At 37.9% G+C, this 21936-nt stretch overlaps 1 protein-coding gene across 2 annotated transcripts in view; it reads left to right on the top strand.

The window, feature by feature from the left end:
- LOC133532716 (uncharacterized) overlaps positions 1 to 21936 on the top strand; it is a 65213-nt gene that overhangs the window by 14680 nt on the left and 28597 nt on the right. The window contains exon 2 of one of the 2 annotated variants that reach the window (XM_061871487.1): positions 14214 to 14231. The exons of the other annotated variant lie outside the window; for it this stretch is intronic. Coding sequence (XP_061727471.1) covers positions 14214 to 14231 — 18 coding nt within the window. The remainder of the gene's footprint in view (positions 1 to 14213; positions 14232 to 21936) is intronic. 2 annotated transcript variants of the gene reach the window in all.

Consider the following 21936-nt stretch of genomic DNA (forward strand, 5'->3'; position numbering starts at 1 on the left):
GCGGTGTGAGACGCGTAGCGAGGATCTGGACCGTTGTGAATGTTTCCACTAGATGGCTCCTCGACACGATGGCCCAGCGCTGGAACAGCGAGATGGCCATGCGATGGTTATGGCTGCTCGATACGATGGCCCAGCGCTGGTACAGCGATATGGCCATGCGATGGTTATGGCTGCTCGATACGATGGCCCAGCGCTGGTACAGCGATATGGCCATGCGATGGTTATGGCTGCTCGATACGATGGCCCAGCGCTGGTACAGCGATATGGCCATGCGATGGTTATGGCTGCTCGACACGATGGCCCAGCGCTGGAACAGCGAGATGGCCATGCGATGGTTATGGCTGCTCGATACGATGGCCCAGCGCTGGTACAGCGATATGGCCATGCGATGGTTATGGCTGCTCGATACGATGGCCCAGCGCTGGTACAGCGAGATGGCCATGCGATGGTTATGGCTGCTCGATACGATGGCCCAGCGCTGGAACAGCGAGATGGCCATGCGATGGTTATGGCTGCTCGATACGATGGCCCAGCGCTGGAACAGCGAGATGGCCATGCGATGGTTATGGCTGCTCGATACGATGGCCCAGCGCTGGAACAGCGAGATGGCCATGCGATGGTTATGGCTGCTCGATACGATGGCCCAGCGCTGGAACAGCGAGATGGCCATGCGATGATTATGGCTGCTCGACACGATGGCCCAGCGCTGGAACAGCGAGATGGCCATGCGATGGTTATGGCTGCTCGACACGATGGCCCAGCGCTGGAACAGCGAGATGGCCATGCGATGGTTATGGCTGCTCGACACGATGGCCCAGCGCTGGAACAGCGAGATGGCCATGCGATGGTTATGGCTGCTCGACACGATGGCCCAGCGCTGGACCAGCGAGATGGCCATGCGATGGTTATGCTTGCTCGATACGATGGCCCAGCGCTGGACCAGCGAGATGGCCATGCGTTGGTTATGGCTGCTCGATACGATGGCCCAGCGCTGGACCAGCGAGATGGCCATGCGATAGTTATGGCTGCTCGATACGATGGCCCAGCGCTGGAACATGATGGCCCAGCGCTGGAACAGCGAGATTAACCCCATTTTCATTTAACTATCCCAAAACTAAAGACTAAACAAATACAAAAAGTTACACACACAAACTTATGTCACAGTCATTTAACCTATTCATTCAAAAACTGCATAACGGTATTCTTAAACAAAACGAGTTTTAAAACTTCAAAAACTTGAATGAGTATTTGTTTTTACCGAACATGTATAATAATGGTTATGCTTATTACAATCATGCGCGCAGTTAAAACAAAGATGGTAGAAAGTGAGCCAAGTTATGTAATTATTTGACTTTAAAACTTGCGCAGGAGTAACTAATAAGAAAGGGGACGGCTGATTCTCCATACAAACGTAGACCCCATTTTCCTCTCTGAATATTGACATTATGGAAAATATTTTTACCTAATTTGATGTATATTAACTAAAAACCTACGGTCTACATTAGATTTTTTCGATTTTTAAATTAGGAGCGAAAAACACATTACATAGAGATGTTTATATTTTCCTAACACGGTAATTTGCATCGTTAGCGCGTTCTCTCTCAGAGGTAGCGCCATCTCTTGACAAATTCGTGTACAAATATGTAATTTACGGGTAAATTACGAAAATTGCATGTTTTTGTAACTCAGAGATTTTTTAGGACATACGGTGAAATTGAATTTATTTTGTACAGCATTGGGAACTCTATGTGGCCACTACTCCATACAAAAGTAGTCCCCATTTTCCTCTCTGGATAGGGCTTGTGCACAAATCACGCGAGGTTCGATAGGGGGGGAGGGGGTAACGATAAAATCACGATAGATCACGTTGGGGGAGGGGGGGGGGGGGGGGCGGGTATAAGGAGACCTCGCTTGTATTTTTCTATAATGAACGAAACTAAGAAAAAATATCAACCACATACTTTTTCTCGGTTTCCTGAAACATAAATCTTCACTTGGCACTTCATAATAGCGAGTATAAACAAGATTTACTCTATACAATACTATTTACCTTAAAATTAGGTCGAATGAAAAAATAAAATAAAAATACACGTGAGGTTATGTGGCGTGGGTGGGGGGGATTAGTCAAGAACCTCGCCAAATATCACCAAGGGGGAGGGAGGGTCAAAAAAGTAGCCGAAAAAACCTCGCGTGATTTGTGCACAAGCTCAATACTAACATTATGGAAAATATTTTTACATTAAATGATGTATATTAAAAAAAGATTTTGCTCCTGCGTTTGACTTTTTTCGAATTTTTGACTGTGAAACTATGAAAATAATGAGCGAAAAATAGTTTCAATAATTTTTTTTTAATGCTCCTAACTGTTATAATAATTAAATTTTCGAAAAAAATCAAACGTGCATGGCCGTGGTCGATATACAACAAATTATGTCAAAATATTTTCACTAATGTTAAAATCCAGAGAGGAAAATGGGGACTACGTTTGTATGAAAAGGTGCGAAACCTTTCGTCTTAAAAGTTACATAAAAGTTTATACAAAATATTTCGAAAGCAGGTACTTGTACAATCGGCCTGCCATACATTTTTATACCTACAGTTAAAAAGAACAAATGTGACGCTTTCTGAAAATATTTCATTGAAACACGCTTTTCACGGATATAAATGAAATCTTCCGTAACTTATAAACAATGTCTTTCCAAACACACATGACGCAATGTCAAACGTCATTGGGCATGTGTCAAATTGGCATGACTGTGTCAAATCAAACACGGGAGCGTGCGAAAGCTGAAGGTGAAAGTTAAGAATACAAGATGCAACACACTTACTATAGTAGTATAGGTAAAAACTCGTGTATTTCGAGTCTAGCAATATGAATTTCAGTACCCCTAGTGTAAATAAATTCGATTTCCAAACGTGACGTACGCGTTTGCGTTTAGTCTCATTTTGTATTGGATTTCGAAAGAGCGCGCCAAGTAGGGATTGCAAACCGGATTGATTTTCAATCCGGCCGGATCCGGCCGGATTTTGGCCATAACCCGGCCGGATCCGGCCGGACCGGATCCGGTTTGGTATAGGGATATCAAAATTAATTAAATGACATATTTTTCTAGTTTTTTGCGTAATATGTATTCCTAAATCTATAATTTAAAGTTAATAAATAACTTCTTAACAATAAAATAACCCTTAGTAGTAAAAAGTGTGACCTTGTCAATATCACTTAAAAACCCAAATATGAAATCGGTCATTTATTATATATAACCATTCACAAGTGCTCAAATTTTCGTTTACAATTATAATTTGATCAGTTCCCAAAGCCCGGTAATGAGATGTGGGGTGGGAATTGGAACTCCTTGAAATGACAAGTTTTTGTAACTCTACATTGATTGAATTCTTTGTAACGTTGACATCCATTCTAGTAAGAAAATAAGATATTTTACTATTTACCATACCATACCATTTTAAATTTTCCCTCATTTTTTGCCCAAGAAAGTAGTAGTCTGTATGATTTAAAAAAAAAACCTTTTTTTATTTACAGAAAAGTATATTGGTCAAATTATAGGGAATGGAACACGACACGACGATCTCATGCGAAAAATAATAGAGTGTAGGATTGAAATCCATCGCGGAAAGGGACTCCTTAAGAAAAGTACATCAAATAAAGAATTGGCTAGACGTAGAGTAGCATTATGTACCATTAAGGAAATTGCATAAGATTGGATGAAATTATAAATACAAAAGATTCTCTCTCAAATTTGAATAGAAAATAAACAATATTTTATCATATATATATATATAAAACGACGACCAGTTTGGCCTAGTGGGTAGTGACCCTGCCTGCGAAGCCGATGGTCCCGGGTTCAAATCCAGGTAAGGGCATTTATTCGTGTGATGAGCATGGATATTGGTTCCTGAGTCATGGGTGTTTTCTATGTATTTAAGTATTTATAAATATTTATATATTATATATATCGTTGTCTAAGTACCCTCAACACAAGCCTTATTGAGCTTACTGTGGGACTTAGTCAATTTGTGTACTAGTGTCCTATAATATTTATTATTTATTATTATCTTATTTATTTTTGATCTTATTTATTATTATTATTATAAAATCGAAGTAAACTAAAGATTATCAATGTTATCATTTCATTTCATACATTCATGACCGACCGGTTTGGCCTAGTGGGTAGTGACCCTGCCTACGAAGCTGATGGTCCCGGGTTCAAATCCTGGTAAGGGCATTTATTCATGTGATGAGCATGGATATTTGTTCCTGAGTCATGGGGGTTTTCTATGTATTTAAGTATTTATAAATATTTATATATTATATATATCGTTGTCTAAGTACCCTCAACACAAGCCTTATTGAGCTTACTGTGGGACTTGGTCAATTTGTGTGATAATGCTCATATTTTATTGATTATTTATTTTTATTATTTATTCATTTTCAATACAAACTTACAATCTTATATTCATTCACACATGTGACACATATTGATTAGCCCAGCTCTAGTCGGTTGAGTACCGCCGACTTAATCCTGCTCATTTGTTTACTTTAATCTCCTAACACAACATTATGACACTCTTTTCTTCTCTTTAGCATAAATTACAAATGCTTTCCATGGCATCTCCATCGTTTAATTTTTCCTTCTATTACAGTATTTATGTAATCGTCGTATCGTGCCACCAACATGAAAGGCAACTTCTGTTCCCAGTCATCGTCATAATAAATATATTTTTATTTAACTAAATTTAAACTTTTTCATTCGTTTTATGCTCTGTTCAAGTTCATACCTCTCATCCGTCGCCTTTTCCTCATCTAAACCGCACAGTGCGTGCTGTATTTAGGCGTTTTTTTATTTGACCGGATCCGGTCCGGATCCGGTGATTTTTACCGGATCCGGTAGCTCCTGAAAAGTGCCGGATCCGGCCGGATTACCGGATCCGCCGGACCGGATTGCAATCCCTAGCGCCAAGCGGGACGTTTTGGAAACTCAAAATCCTATACAAAATGAGACTTAACGCAAACGCGTTCGTCACGTTATGATGTCGATCAAAGTTACACTAGGGGTACTGAACACTCATAATTTCCAAAACAAAGCAATCGTTAAGTCACATTTTAAAATGGACCTTTTAAATAAACACATTGCAGGAATTCCGTACGGGTACCTGGTTGTAGATTACCGAATCTAGTCTGTATGTGTACAAATACATTATATTATTGTACCTAGGCCGTTTTATACTCGACATCTGATACAGTGTGTCCCTAGCCATTGGACAAAGCCGAAATGTACATATGCATTAGGGTATTTAGAACCAGTGTACAAAGTATCATAACAGCCGGTGTAGCGGTTTCGAAGAAATTAATAAATTACCATTTTTTATGGTATGTGTTAATAGCTCCTAAGGTAATATCCTACAAGAATAGTATGGAACCTTCTTCGACCTTTTTGATTAATTATCTTTTTTATTTATGACACTAATAAGCTTCTGACTTTTGAAAAATGTCATCATTATCAAATATTTCGAACAAATTGTCAAAAACACTGCCAAAGATTAACACAGTGTGTTTCTTTTCGATTCGATTATTGCAAATAACTTTTGTTCGAAAAATTTATTTTCTAATCTTTTGTTCTAATAAAAAAATATTAACGTCAGAGCATTCCTGAGAAGTAACCCTACGTGGGATTTCAGGGTTCCGTCCGATGGATAAGGTCACCCTGTATAATACTTACACCAACACGCACCACACTTTTACATAATCCATACTACGACACTTATTATTATTTTATAGGCAAGCTACTAATTATTTTTGTATATATATTTTGTTACATCGATAATATGTTCGTGATCTGGGTTCTAGCAGAATTATCAGTGCTTCACCCGAAAGAGTGGAGCGTATTACTGAGCCGGAACCCTTTTGTTTTGCTGCTACGCACACAACAAAATTAAGTACCTTTTATTGATGCTTTTTGTTCTCTATTTTTTTTTTGGTGTTGCTATTGTTTCTATTTTTTTGTCTAGATGTGTGTATTTTGGCAAGCGAAAAAAAATACAAATTTCTAGAAACTTTCATGGGACCATAGTTTCTGAAGAAATATTGCCAGTCTAATGTATTATAAAATTTATAAAACCTACCATAATATTGTCAAAGTCAAAGTCAATATATTCTATATTCGAATAGGCCTAGCAACAAGCACTTTTAAATCTTCAAATTTTACATATTTAAAAATATCATTCGACTTGCATACATTTGTAAAACTTAATTCAACAGAAAGTGGATCAAATTTCAACATAACACATATGAAAACACAAACCGAAAGTTGACTAATATTGAAATACAATAGGTTATATTATGTAATGTGAAATGTCACACGAATGTTTGTCGTATTACTTTACGTCACCGATAGGAAGGGAAAACGACAAATATGTGTGTACATCGTAAAATATGTGACCTGAAAACAGTTAATTACGTAATGACAATTAACATGACATGTTAAGATCAGACAAATACGTACATGTACTTAAGGATGTGACAGCAAATATGTACAAATTATGTAAAACCAGGCGAGACATTACGTATTTTATTTTCTACCGTTGCGAGTCAACGGACTACCACCAAATATAATAGTTGTTATTACATGTTGTAACCATAATTCTTTATGTATGCTATGAAAATAAACGTTACCTAATACAAATATACCTAATATAGCCGTGTATTAGCTGTGTTAAATCAAATATTGATATGCCAAATTAATGTTATGCTAGTTGAAAGTTATGCCGAATGAAATTATGCATTTTATTTTTAACCGACTTCAAAAAAGGATAAAAAGGTTATTTTTTTTTATATGTATGTTACTCGATATCTCCGAGAATCGTGAACCGATTTTCAATTTTTTTTAAATCGAATGGGTTATAACCCCGAGATGGTCCCGTTGGCACCAAGTCGGGGTCTGATGATGGGATCTTGGAGAAATCGAGGGAACTCTTCAAATGTTGTAGGTACATGTATGGCGCTTTTGGTAATAATATTTGAAGTCGGTTTTATTTTTGTAAAAAAGTTTTATTATTACACATATAGTTTATTATTTTGTTCACCACACGAACTGGTAAAGGCCCTTTTGATTGTACAAAAACTAATGAGAAAGTTGCATAACATGTGGGGCAAAGTAAACATGCAAATTTTGAGTTGTTTCCTTATGTTGGCTGGTGAAATTGACTTTTTCAATGTGTGGTTCAATTTTGAAATCTTTCGCTTGCTCGGGTATCGATATTAGCACGAGTGGTTAAACAACAACTTTGCCCCCTTGTAAAACAGATTACTATTATTATATTCCAGCCTCTGCCTGCGACTTGGTCCGTGTAGAGATCGTTAAAAAAATCAACCCAATTTCCATCTTCCCCCCCCCCTTTGGTGCACATGGGGCCGAACCTAATGACAATGGTCTCCTAGTCTAGTCGGTATTCGCATCCTGCTAAGGGGATTTATTTGTGTGTTCACGACGAATATTTGTTCCTAAGTTATGGATTTGTTGTTCGCATATAAATTAGATGTATTTTTTTATACCACGACGGTGGCAAACAAGCATACGGCCCGCCTGATGGTAAGTAGTCACCACAGCCTATGGACGCCTGCAACTCCAGAGGTGTTACATACGCGTTGCCGACCCTTTAAAAACCTGTACACTCCTTTTTTGAAGAACTCGAGACCTGTAGACCCTCGGGAAAACCTCGGAAGGGAGCTCATTCCACAGCCGGAGCGTCCGCGGGAGGAAATTCCTCTTGAACCGCACAGTGCGCGACCATTTAGGTTCTAAGGTGTGAGGATGAACACCCTGCCGACGGCGAGCGGTGCGGTGATAGAAAGTGGCCGTTGGCATCATGTCAAACAATTCCTCAGAGCACAGCCCATTGTACAAGCGGTAGAACACACAATGAGGCAAAGTCCCTCCTTAGACTTAAAGGCTCAATACCGCTTGTGAGTTTGGGATCGTCGACGATTCGCACGTATTTCTTTTGTTGCATATTTTTTTCGAACAATATTAGTATCTTTCGGCTTATAGACCGACCAAGCAGACGGTGCAAGTGTTAAGTAAACGTCATAATTTCATAGAAGTAGACGTTTAAAATAACACTTGGCCGGACTTTACACAAAACTCTAGGCTTTTGTGGCCTCAAAAATGTTCGCCTTTGTATATTAGCTTTTCCTATTTGTACCCCCAAGGCAAAAAGTATGGAAACAAGCTTATATTTTAATAGAAAAGTGTGATTCTTTAACCGATGTAATATATTACTCATTAGAAACAAAATGGTAAATATAATAGTAGAACATTTTAAAAGTAAATTACTCAAATTACTCAAGTTATGGCTATGATATTTGCCAGTTCAACATTTTTCAAATGTGGAAATTTAAAAGGGTATTTTAAGTATGTTACTTTTCCTAATTATTTTTTTAAGTTTTTGACAATATTTTAATACGTTTTGATATTTAGCGAATGTTTTTACCTTTTGTGGTTGCTTAAATTTTAGGTTACAATTATGAAACACATCATGGACTAAAAATATAAGAGACTGGTTAAAAGTGAAGAGCATAGATGGACTATTCGCATGACTGAACATAGAGAGACATATAGACATATGGTCGCCAACCTCCTGGACGGAGATGGCACGTGAAGAAGAAGAATTATAAAACAAAGACAGAAACATGAGATATTAAAGAAAACAACCTTGTTTCCATACTGTTGGCCCTGGGTGTAAGTTATTTATTATATGCAATAAAGTGTGTGTTTGTACAATAAATAATTTAATACGAGTAAGGACGACAGGTAAGATAATAATAAGAGTAAGGACGACAAGCACGAAGAATTTCGTGCATTGAACCGCCTGTTCTTATCTCTATCGCACATAATTCATTTATTTTATTTTATTTATTAAGAGAAGAAACAAAGTAAAATGTACATAACGTTCTATTAAAACTAACTTACACACTAAAACACACACAGTGTCATTGACTGCCGGCATCACCTTCGAGCAACACCGGTTTCTGAAACGTTGGAAGGGAGAAGCCCAAGTGATATCTTACCGTACAAAACATTCTGCCATTTTTTGCGGGGGGAAACGTGCACACAGTCGCATTTCACACTCACTACATACAAAATCCCTTGTGTAATGACGACACAAATACATAGAATATGACACACGTCAACGACAAAACTAGCACACCTCGATCTCTTTTTGTATACGGACGAGTCACAACACGCACCGCCATAGGTACAGTTGTACCTATGCTTCGGCAGAGGGGAAGTAGTACGAATGCCGCCTCCCTTCCTGGTGTTGCTAAGGCAGGCGCAGTCGGGTCAATTGGACGAAATTCTTCGCGCTTAGCGTCCTTACATTACTACTCTTCTTTTCAAAAGTTAGCCGACTGGTCTAACATTTCCTACCTACCGTGAAAGCATGGGCCGATGACCCGCAACCTCTCCGTGTACGAAAGTCCGGAAGCACACCTAATAGTGTGCCGGAAATGTAACGAAAGACCTCATTCGTCTGAAAGCTTAAAAAGAGTTAAAACCTGACGTAACAAGTTCCGTACGCTAAATCCAATTTAACAGCCAACGCTCAAAGTCAAATTCATTTAAGAAACGGTTAAAAAAAACGTTACTGGATTTTTTTTATTTTAAATTTAAAATTTATTTAGTCCTTGTCTAGGCAACGAAGTTTGCTGAGTTGCCTAAATAAGGTACGAGATTGAAAAGCTTGATTATATCACTATAGTATACAATAATTTTTCTGAGTCATCAAAAAAATACTTTTGTTTAATATAAAACCTAAATAATTCATGAAAATTGGTAAGTATTCCAGTAGACCCTGCGCCTCGCGCCCGTTTAGTCTCCATGGGAGTGCGGCGGCACGTGATTGATCTATTGTTTTATAGTTGACTACAGGGTATCGAAATTAATATTATAGTCGAGTTGGGAGCTCATACATGAAAACTACGCAATTATAGTTTGGTATACGAAATCTTAATTTAACCATTATAGTCGACGAGTAGAAAATCTTGTTTAACGCGCGTTGTAAAGCGCTCATGCGAATTAGTTTGGTAACTCCCGAGCTTGCGGCTAAGTACTTGCGTTATCTTAACCCTTTACCGCACGCAAAACCATATATGACAATTAATTTCTATTAAATAAATAATATAGGACATTATTACACAAATTGACTAAGTCCCACAGTAAGCTCAATAAGGCTTGTGTTGAGGGTACTTAGACAACATTATATATAATATATAAATATCTATAAATACTTAAATACATAGAAAACACCCATGATTCAGGAACAAATATCCATGCTCATCACACAAATACACGCCCTTACCAGGATTTGAACCCGGGACCATCAGCTTCGTAGGCAGGGTCACTACCCACTAGGCCAAACCGGTCGTCGGTCGTATTGACAACTATTTAAGTTAAAACTTTACCAAGTATTTTTATTACTTGCGGTAAGGGGTTGAGACGAAGGGAGACGACAACATCACAAACGTAGTCCCCATTTTCTTCTCTGGATATCGACATTACGGAACATTCCCGTACCCGTAACCCCCCCCCCCCCCCCCCCATCTTGGATCTTGAAGCATTGTACCAAGGATGCTGGCGGTATTTCCTCGTATTAACACACTAGAAGCCGCAAGCTCTTTGATCACCAGTGACGTCAACCAGACGGCTTGCGATTTCTGCAAAAAACTTTTGCGCGCTGGGACCGACAGTTTCAATGCCAAATGGTACAAAATGGTACTCTCTACCGAGGCTCTTATTGACATTATGGAAAACATTATGGAACATTTCCTGTACAAATTGCCGTGAAAGCGTCGGACAATGACCCGCGTCCTCTCCGTGTACGAAAGGCAGGAAGCACAGTAACAGAGGGCCTACCGCGAACCACGTTCGACGTGTTGCCTCTCTGTCGCACTTGTAAATTCGTGCGTAAGTGTGATAGGGAGGCAACACGTCGAACGTGGTTCGCGGTAGGCCCTCTGTACCGGAAATGTCACGAATTGGACAAAAAGAGTCATGCCCGAGCTTGCGTTTACTTACGTATTATTAAGAGGCAACAGGAGTGGTCATTTCTCCGTACACACGTACTGGACTGTGTCCTCCGTGGTTTTTGAAGCTAGAGCAATGATTTTTTTAACACTGATTATTATTATTAATATCTGTTTTGCTTTTTTTGTTTCTTAAGGCGCTGGTGCACTTCTAATATTCGCAAAAGCGGCCTAATTTACTAGGTCGCAAAGAGAAGCATTGTATTCTAAACTGACATCAATTAGCTTAAAAAGCATAACACAGTCCGACACGGATAATTTCATCACCATTTAGTTCTCAAAATTTCGTTACATTTGGTTAAGTTGTGGAAGAAACAGTCGAGTACGAAACATCATTTTTTCAAGCTTTTATATAACTTCAGTTGTTGTGTACATACCTAACTTTTTTTTCGTTAAGTAACTTTATCATTTTTTTATTTTTTTTTAATCTTGCTAACCATTTCTCAACCACTTCCTGATATCCGATGAAGCTGAAAATTGTTGATGATTATTGGTTGCCTGTGGTAAGAAAAGTACAGTCAGCGACATAAGCTTGTAACAAAAATGATTTTTTTTGCAAAAACTTTTGGTATGAAATTCTAAAAATGAGTATAATAGTCGAGAGACTTAAATGGCAATATCGCGGGCTTAAACTAAAGTGTGTAGAATAGGGTCCCTTGCCATGTTACGTAATATTTTGAGGATGTCTCACTTGAGTGCGCACGAGTGTAATGACACGTATTTTGGTGCGTTGAGTTCACGCATTTCTGTGTTAAATTGAGCGGTAACATTGTAAATGTGTTACGTAATACCAAGTAATACTTATAAAATTATGGCTGCTTTACACAATGGGCCATCATACTGGCCCACTAAGATGGGCCAGCGTGTAGAGAGGGTAGTGGTGTCGGCTTATGGCGCGGCGGGATGGCGATGGGATGGACATGGTGTCGGTTTTTCGTCCGCACATCAAAGATAGTGGGCCAGCGATGGTGCGTACGCATCTACACGTGGCCCATTCCATAGTGAGTGCTCTCAACCATCGCATGGCCATCTCGCTGGTCCAGCGCTGGACCATCGTGAAGAGGAGCCATTAGATTTGGATAGTGACTGCATTGACCTCAGATCTGCAATGACGCTTAAGGTGCCGTAAGTTCAAAGAGCGAAGGTTTTGAAAAATCGTACCGCTCTTTTCGATCACAATACGGTGGCAGAAAAAAAAACGGTTGCCACTAATTTGACTTTATATATATCTTTTTTATTTATATTTGTATATGATATATTGTTTTGTTTTGTGTTTATTCTGTGCTAGACTTCTTTTATTGCATCTGGAACACCTACTGACATTACATTTTTTTTTAATACCGCTACCTAAAGGTTGTCTGGAAGAGATCGCTTTTTAGCGATAAGACCGCCTGTTGTTTACCCCTTCTTTATGTGTTGTATTATTTGTACTGTTTCTGTATTGAGGTGTGCAATAAAGAGTATTTGTATTGTATTGTATTGACTGGTAGGAGAATACCCTATTGGTTACCGATTAATTCTTACTAGGGCAGACCAAGCAGTGTGTTGTATGTTTTAGTATTTTAGACACTAATTTTTGGAACTCTCCTAAACCGGTAAGGTGACCGTGGCCAAAACACAGGTTTGTCCATTCTCGCTTTCATATAATATCAATAAGGATGGGATGGCTGTCGACTTTCGATCGCTTTCTCCCTCGGAATGCTGCTTGACCGCTCTAGCCTGAACTTTGAACAACTAATATATGTATTATGAGCATTTCTCTAGTGGATTAACTGTAATCATACCACGACTGCCTTAAGCGCCAATTACATGCACCCTTCCCGATTTCGGGCTCGACATCAGTCCCAAATTCGGGCCTGTTAATTGTTATCCGTTTTGACGGGAAAGCACATTGTTAACAATATTTGAAATGTAAAAAATACTACTGTCTGTAATTGCCAAAAATGTTCAACGTTTGATATTTTTGCATATGAACCATTTTTTTACATTTCAAATATTGTAAACGATGTGCTAATATTTGGTAAAACGGAATAATACTTTTTCTCGGATCCGAAATCGGGTCTGATATCAGTCCTGATAAAGTTCTAAAGTCCTATTATTATAGGACATTATTAATTTATTACACAAATTGACTAAGTCCCACAGTAAGCTCAATAAGGCTTGTGTGTAGGTACCTAGACAACAATATATATAGGTAATATATAATTATAAATTCTTAAATACATAGAAAACACCCATGACTCCGAATCAAATATCCGTGTTCATCACAAAAATATATGCTCTTACCAGGATTTGAAGCCGGGACCATCAGCTTCATAGGCAGGGTCACTACCCACTAGGCCAGACCGGTCGTCACACTGATGTACCTATTCTTTAATAGCTGGGGAGCCGGCGATGCTCAATGTGTACCACGGCCAAGGCCTACCGCGAACCACGTTCGACGTGTTGCCTCTCTGTCGCACTTATAATTTCGTACGTAAGTGTGATAGGGAGGCAACACGTCGAATGTGGTTCGCGGTAGACCCTCTGGTGTTGCAGCCGTTCACACGCTACAGTGACTGCTTACCATCAGGCAGGTCGTATGCCTATCCGGGTGTCATGTACTGACTACATCCAACTAACATCTTCTGTAATGCACATGACTTAATGTTGAATAAATGAAATGAAATGCTTTTTTTTTTTTTCATACTACGTCGGTGGCAAACAAGCATACGGCCTGCCTGATGGTAAGCAGTCTCCGTAGCCTATGTACACCTGCAACTCCAGAGGAGTTACATACGCGTTGCCGACCCTGTCCCCACCCCCCTCGTTGAGCCCTGGCAACCTTACTCACCGGCAGGAACACAACACTATGAGTAGGGTCAAGTGTTATTTGGCTGCGGTTTTCTGTAAGGTGGAGGTACTTCCCCAGTTGGGCTCTGCTCTAGATCTGGAATGACATTTGCTGTGCTGTGCCCTACCACACAAGGCGAGATGACATTCACATTGCCCATACCTCTCTTTTGGACGTTATTTAAGGACATACCCGGGTCCACCGACGTGGTATAAAAAAGATTGTAGATTGTTATTATATTTATGTTTATAAATATATAAAAGGGTTTTTATTTTGTTTCAGATTACGCGGCGGAGATCGGTAAGATGGTAAAATTAAAACTAACAATGGTACCAACTTACCAAACACATTATTTATTTATATATTCCAGCCGGCCTATGATGGTTTTGTCATTATATCATTAATCATTTAATGCTTGGATTGGCGATTATCTGATAAGTGACTTAATTCGATATAAAGTCGCGAGGGTAACCTATAATTGACTAATGATAGCGCGACATATTTTGAGGTTTTGAAAAATGAATTTTAAACTCTATGCCTTAAGGCGTATTTTAAAGAATAGATGATTAAATCACATTCTACCACTTATTTTCATATGACATTAACAGTTAAAAATTATCCATGGTTTGAGCTTTTGAAAAATAAATTGTAAACAAGTATACTTAAAGCGTATTTTAATGAATAGTTGGCCAAATGACATATTACCACTTATCCACATTTGACATTGATAGTTAAAAGTTATCCATGATTTAAGAGTTTGCAAAATAAAGTCTTATTGTGTTTAATTAAGACGTCTTTTAATAAATAGTTGGCTTAATGATAAGTTGTGTCTACAATTCATACATAGCAAATGGGGAATCATTGCTAGCTTAGATTTGAAGGCACGTTTTAAGGTTTGAAAGACAGGCAAATGTAGTGAAGCGTGTAAGGTGTTCAAAATTAAGCGTGTAGATCATTTCCAACATTTCACACGATGAGTTACTTTTGGTACGGACTGTGCCTATTGAGTGAAATTAACGTAAGGCGGTCTTCACACTGGCGTTGCACCGCATTCCATTGCGATGTGGATGATTTAGTATACGGCAGAGTTCGCTATAGTTTTCCTTCAATAGTTTTTCGCCCGGAACTGAGAACTCGCGGTTTGCCAAAAATTATGTATAGCGATTGCATTTGTTGCACCTACTTACTCGGAAAATGATAAACTCTGGTACAGCAACTTGGTCAGTAGAAAAAAGGCGGTAAATTTTTAAAAATAAAGGCGCAAAGGGTTGATCTCCCATATAAAATTTAAACTTTGCGCCTTTTTCTGCTGCCAAACTGGGTGTCTTTTGAGTATAGTTTCAAGTCACCATAGAGATTTAAAAAGACCGTATCTGTGGTAAACGGTTACGTTTCTTGTCAAATAACTATATTATGTAATTTTTAATTCGTTTATCTTGCTAATTATGTAAAATGGTACATTTAAAAACAATATCAAAAACGTGTAAACCGGGCTTTTTCACTTGATACCACCGACCACACTTTCTTGCAAACAAGTTGACTAGAATAGCAATAAGACCTCTCACAAATAGCTTTTGGGCTTCTAGGCTCTTATATAGCTCCAGAACCCCTTGATTGAGCCTGCTCATAATTTAATTTAAATTAGTACTAAACTACTCATACTCATACTCATTTATTCATAAAGTCAATTTACATGTCAAAATAAAACTAGATTAAAGATAAAACTAACTTAAAATTAAAATTACAATAAAAATTAAAACAAAGCCTATATTAATTAAAATTAAAATTACAATAAACATTAAAACAAAGCCTATTACTATTCATAAGTGCTTGTTGCTAGGCCTACATGAATAAAGTATATTTGAATTGAATTGAATTGAATTATACATTTAAAATTAAGATCAGAAATTAGAATCAGTATCAAAATATACATAAAAATAAAATTAACAATGCAATGAGATCAAAATTAAAATCAATTAGTATCAGGATAATCAATAAGTAAAATTAAAAACAAAGCCAATTTATATGTCAAAATAAAATAAAAATAATATAAAATTAGAATTACAATTATAATAAATTAAAATTGGGATAAGAAATTCAAATAACATTAGAATCAAAAATATAAATTAAAATAAAAATAAAATTTAATTTTAAAAATAGGTGAAACGCAAGTAAATGTCTGGTTAGGTACAAGGTATACATTAAGTTTCTTATTTAAAAGTCTGTTCGGATAGGTACTGACCCTGTATGCATTATGAACTCCTCGTAGGTGTAGAACGGGTGTTCAACGAGCCAGTTTTTTAGTCGATGCTTAAAGTTGCACACACTTGGTGCGTCAATAATGTTTTGTGGCAGATTATTATAAACAGTAGGTCCCATTACATGAGTTAATTTATTAGATTTTTTTAATTTCCTACTAATTCCTACTAGTTTCCTAGCATTACGGGTATTGTAATTGGACCCCATCTCTTTCGTTTTAAATAAGTTCAAGTTTCCTCTCACGTATATAGCTACCTACATGATTACTATTGCAGGCAGTGTAAGAATGCTAAGCTTTTTAAAAAGCTCTTAAAAAAAATGTCGAGACCTGCCAATAGCCAGTCGTGTGTTCCAAGTTGAATGTATGATTTTTGTCATATTATTTGGACCCAACATGGTTCGAAAGTTAAAGGGAGGGACTCTTCTTTTTTTCTTTCAGAGCGATTATTTACAAAAATATTATCTTTATCTAAAAATGGTCATTAAAGACCCATATTTGTTTTAAAAGACCTATCTAATGACAGCCCACACCGTAAGCTAAACACTACGGTTTAACTAACTCACGTTATTTTTGACACTTGTGCGACATGTTTCGGAGAACCTATTAGGTCTTCATTTTCAATCATGTCTAGTTCATGTGAGCATTCACGCTAGTCATATTTCTTTTTTGCTAAAGTTAGACTCACAACCGTTTAAATTCGATCCCACGCCGTGCTTATTATTAGCTTGGCTCAGTTGAACTGCAACATCCTATGTATACCTTATATATTTCGTAAATAAATGACTTATGACTTATGATGTCACAAAGTTTATGACTTCCCCTCCCTCTTGTCACAACATGTCACATTTTCTGGACCCCCTCTCTCCCCCTTAACGTGTGATCTAATTAATGGATGACCTCTTGGGGCTAGTCCTGTTTCCTCAGAACGTTTTCAGGAAGGCAGTGTTAATGAACATAACAAAATAAAATAATACTAGGCGAAATAATTATTTATTAATAGGGCACGCTTCTCTGCATGTAATGCATCCCTCGAGCAGTGCCCCCTTCCATTTCCGCTTCAGGTTCGCGTTTTATTGGAAGATTTCTGGAAAAAATAAAAATCTATTATACCTATAAAGTAAAATAATCAAAAAAACTTTTCAAAAAGGATAAAATAAAATATTATACTTTTTTAAGTATATATGCATTACCAACTAATATGTTTGAAGTCGGTGCCTTATCGTCAGTTTATATTAAAATTTCTTATCATAATATCATATTGTTGCATTAAGCTAATCGCAAGATATAAGGTAATTGCAGCAAAAACAATTAGAAGTCTCACAAGTTATTTTCTCAACACATTATGACGTTAAGATTTTATAATTAAGTGAATAGTTAAAAAAATATTCATATTGTCCATTTCTGCCTGAAACACAAGGAATCCTAGTTAAGGAATTTGTAAACCACTTTTCTCTAATAACAATTCTTAGTCTTTAAGAGCAACCAACGTAGGTACAATACTTTTTCAATGGATGTGGTAGGCAGCTGCCCCCAGTCCCCCATTTCAAAAAATCCATGTACATGGGTATGTGTTCGGTCACCGCAGAGAAAATTTGAGGAGTGGAGCCCTAAACATGGTAGGTAAACCTAAATTTAATTTATTCATAAAGTGTCCAATGTCCATGCAATTTTGCAGATACATCACGTAAAACTAACAGGTGACTTGCATGGAACGACTCTGGGTATCTATGTACCTAATCGCGGAAAACGTCAAACATTTCACAAATATTTATACTTAAAATATTATAACAACGGTTATATGTATATGTAATCTCTTAATATCTTAGAAATTACAAAATAGTATTTGACTACCTATTTGTATCCGTTTTAGCAGAATGAATGATAGATGAGTTGTAACAAAACGTACTAATCCCGATTCAAAGTAATCCCCATTGGTGTTGTCAGGGATTACTTTGGCGATCTTACGGTTTACAAGAAAATAAAATGCATTCGATTTATTCTAAAATTTCTAATTATGATTTTGCAGTTATTACATACCAACTGAACGTTTAGCGAATGAATTCCTTTTCTGTTTAGAAACTGTACGCCATGCGGTAAAGGTTATGGAAATATTTTTACTTGGGTGCAGTCTACTGTGCCTAAAATGTTAGCAACCCCATATGCCTCCTGAACACCTCTCATTTCCTGGGAAGACTATCCATGTGTCCTTGAGTCTGTAAACAATCCAACACTTTCATGATTTGGTACTTTAGCTACACGTAGCTAACATTGAATAATACTTACATAAATACATATGTAAGAGTGGTAAAGAAGTTGCATATAATAACAAAAATAAGGTATTATTCTGCATTGAAATATTTAGGTAGAAACACTTCAAATACAAATACCAAATTTACAAAAATCCACATTCAAGCCTCATTTGTACTTCATGGTCCCTAAAAATCTACGTAAGAAAATAAATATAAATATTTTGTTACTGACTGCGTCTTTTTGCCTTCATATGTGATCATACTGATTACGCTCACTGCACATCCATACTCGTATTTTTTTACCTTCTTATTTCCGGTGTCAGTGGTATTGTGTACCAAAATGGACATACCTTCTATTCACCGCAATTACAAATTGATCCAAGTACCAGCTGACGGTAGGCTGAGCAATGGACAAGCCATGGTCTTGTCCAGTTCCCCGTTAGTAACTACCGTCAGCCAATAGGTGCAGTGATGTTAAAACCTAAAACAAAGACTCGTAAGTAGGTATATCATTATGAAATAATGATTATGATCAAGGTGGTAAAGGTAACGGGAATGATTTGAGGAATAGACATTATATCTTTACTTTAAGATGTGCCGGCAATCCATCGCCATGTTGAGGCTTGAGGTTGGCGTCAAGTTCAGCACACATAGAGTGCTAATTCTTTCCGCACCCTATATATGCGCCGAAACTCCTCGTCGGGCTTATCAAACGGGTTGCATGCATCCCTTATGGCCCGACGTTGAAGTTTTCTGTCTTGTTTTTCTTCGATAGCAGCAGCTGCCAAGAAGAAATGATATCTTGCCATCCCTGAAAAATGTATTGATAATGTTATATGTAAATAAATGAGTTTGATTGTATATATAATGAAAAAAACAGATACTTACTGATATTTAACTCCAAAAATTTGTATTTTGCACCATTTATATAGCACAAGAGCACTTATCGTGACCCAGTGAGCACTAGGATAAAATAATCAAAGTCTAGCCGTCAAAACTCGACTATATATTTAATTATTCAACAAACGTTGCCATTTACCGTCTATCGCTGTCAAAAGTAGACAAAACGGTGTAAATGCTATAAAACGGTATAAATCTAGACAAGTGTCATTTATATCATTTAACTTATCCACTTATCAACTAAGTTTAAGTTAGAAATTTAGACAAATGACAAATTATCCACCGACCATGTTATGCAGTAAATAATTTAACATCTATCGCTGTCAAAAGTGGAAAAGACGTCAAATCAATAAAAACTGGATAAAATGTTAGTTATATTATCATTTATACAGCCATATCATTTATAAAATCGACCATAATAGCCCTGCAGACAGACATTAAAATTATAATTTTATTGGCCAATTATCCTTCTTTTGCACCAATTACGTACTCCTGATTTCATGACTTTCACTTGATAAAATAAACCGGCCAAGAGCATGTCGGGCCACGTTCAGTGTAGGGTTCCGTAGTTACTCTTCCGTCACAATAAGCTAAACAGGAGCTTAAAGTATAGTAAATTTTTAACCAAGGGATGAAACGGTACCTTTCACCCGAGTTAAACAAATAGGCAAATTTGCATAATCAGTACCTAATTAAAGTAAGTCTTTTTACTATGAAGGGGAAACTTTTTTCGATAACTCAAAAACAGCTAAACTGATCATATCCGCTATAGTTTTCATTTAATGTCTTTCTTAAGCTCTACTTTCACGATTTTTTTCATATTTTTTGGACCTATGGTTCAAAAGTTAGAGGGGGGGGACACATTTATTTTTTCTTTCAGAGCGATTATCTCCGAATATATTCACTTTATCAAAAAATGTTTGTTGAAGAACCCTATTAGTTTTGAAAGACCTTTCAAACGATACCCCACACTGTAGGGTTGAAGCAAAAAAAATCACTCCCAATTTCCCTAAAAAAAAAAAAAAATTTTTAGATTTTTTTGTACGACTTTGTCGGCTTTATTGATTTGTATATCCATGCCAAATTTCAACTTTCTAGCACTAACGACCACGGAGCAAAGCCTCGGACAGACAGACAGACAGACAGACAAACAGACAGACAGACAGACAGACAGACAGACAGACAGACGGACATGGCGAAACTATAAGGGTTCCTAGTTGACTACGGAACCCTAAAAACAATCACGAACATAGGTCTACACTAAAGCATTGTCTAAAACGCACCTTAAAAAATTTGTAATTTTTTTGTACAAAAGCTAGAAATATGACCAGAATTAATTGACATATATCTAAGCACGGGCCTTACGGGTACTAAGAATGGTGCTAGTTCAGTGGTGTCACTCACGAATTCGAGCCAATCGTGCAGTCTAACGCAACTAGTTGCGACCAATCGCGCGCGTGATGCGAACTCATCAACCAATCGCGTTGTGGCGTTAGACTGCACGATTGGCTAGAATGCGTGTGTGTGCGATTGCCTCCGAGATTCGAAGATCGGCGACGAACGCATGCGTATAGGTATAACGACCACCAACAGCAACCAACGGTAATCTTCCGAAATATATTGAACGGCAAACTGTCTACTGTATGTAGATGTAGATGATGTATGTAAACAAGTTGCTTACTTACTGTATTTCATTTAATAATAATTTATAAAAGCGCTGGTGGCCTAGCGGTAAGAGCGTGCGACTTGCAATCCGGAGGTCGCGGGTTCAAACCCCGGCTCGTACCAATGAGTTATATGGAACTTATGTACGAAATATCATTTAATATTTCCCAGTTGCGTTTCCGGTTAAGGAAAACATCGTGAGGAAACCGGACTAATCCCAATAACGCCTGGTTTACCCTCTGGGTTGGAAGGTTAGATTTTTTAGGGTTCCGTACCCAAAGGGTAATACGGGACCCTATTACTAAGACGCCGCTGTCCGTCCGTCCGTCCGTCTGTCACCAGGCTGTATCTCATGAACCGTGATAGTGTTGAAATTTTCACAGATGATGTATTTCTGTTGCCGCTATAACAACAAATACTAAAAAGTACGGAACCCTCGGTGGGCGAGTCCGACTCGCACTTTTCCGTTTTTTTTTATACTACGTCGGCAAACAAGCATACGGCCCGCCTGATGGTAAGCAGTGTCCGTAGCCCATGTACGCCTGCAACTCCAGAGGAGTTACATGCGCGTTACCGACCCTAACACTCCGCACCCTCGTTGAGTTCTGGCAACCTTACTCACTGGCAGGAACACAACACTATGAGTAGGTTCTAGTGTTATTTGGCTGCGGTTTTCTGTAAGGTGGAGATACTTCCCAGTTGGGCTCTGCTCTAGATCTGGAATGACATCCGCTGTGCTGTGCCCTACCACACAAAGCGAGATAACATTCACAATGCCCATGCCTCTCTTTTGGACGTAGTTTAAGGAGGTACCCGGGTCCAAAATTAATAGTAGATAAAAGCGGCAAATTAAAAAAAAAATTAGGCGCAAAGGATGGTGGATCGAGTCCGGAACACCACGCTGCGCTCCAAGACACAAATCATCGATGTA

The sequence above is a fragment of the Cydia pomonella genome, chromosome 27 (assembly GCF_033807575.1).
Source record: "Cydia pomonella isolate Wapato2018A chromosome 27, ilCydPomo1, whole genome shotgun sequence".
Lineage (NCBI taxonomy): Eukaryota > Metazoa > Arthropoda > Insecta > Lepidoptera > Tortricidae > Cydia > Cydia pomonella.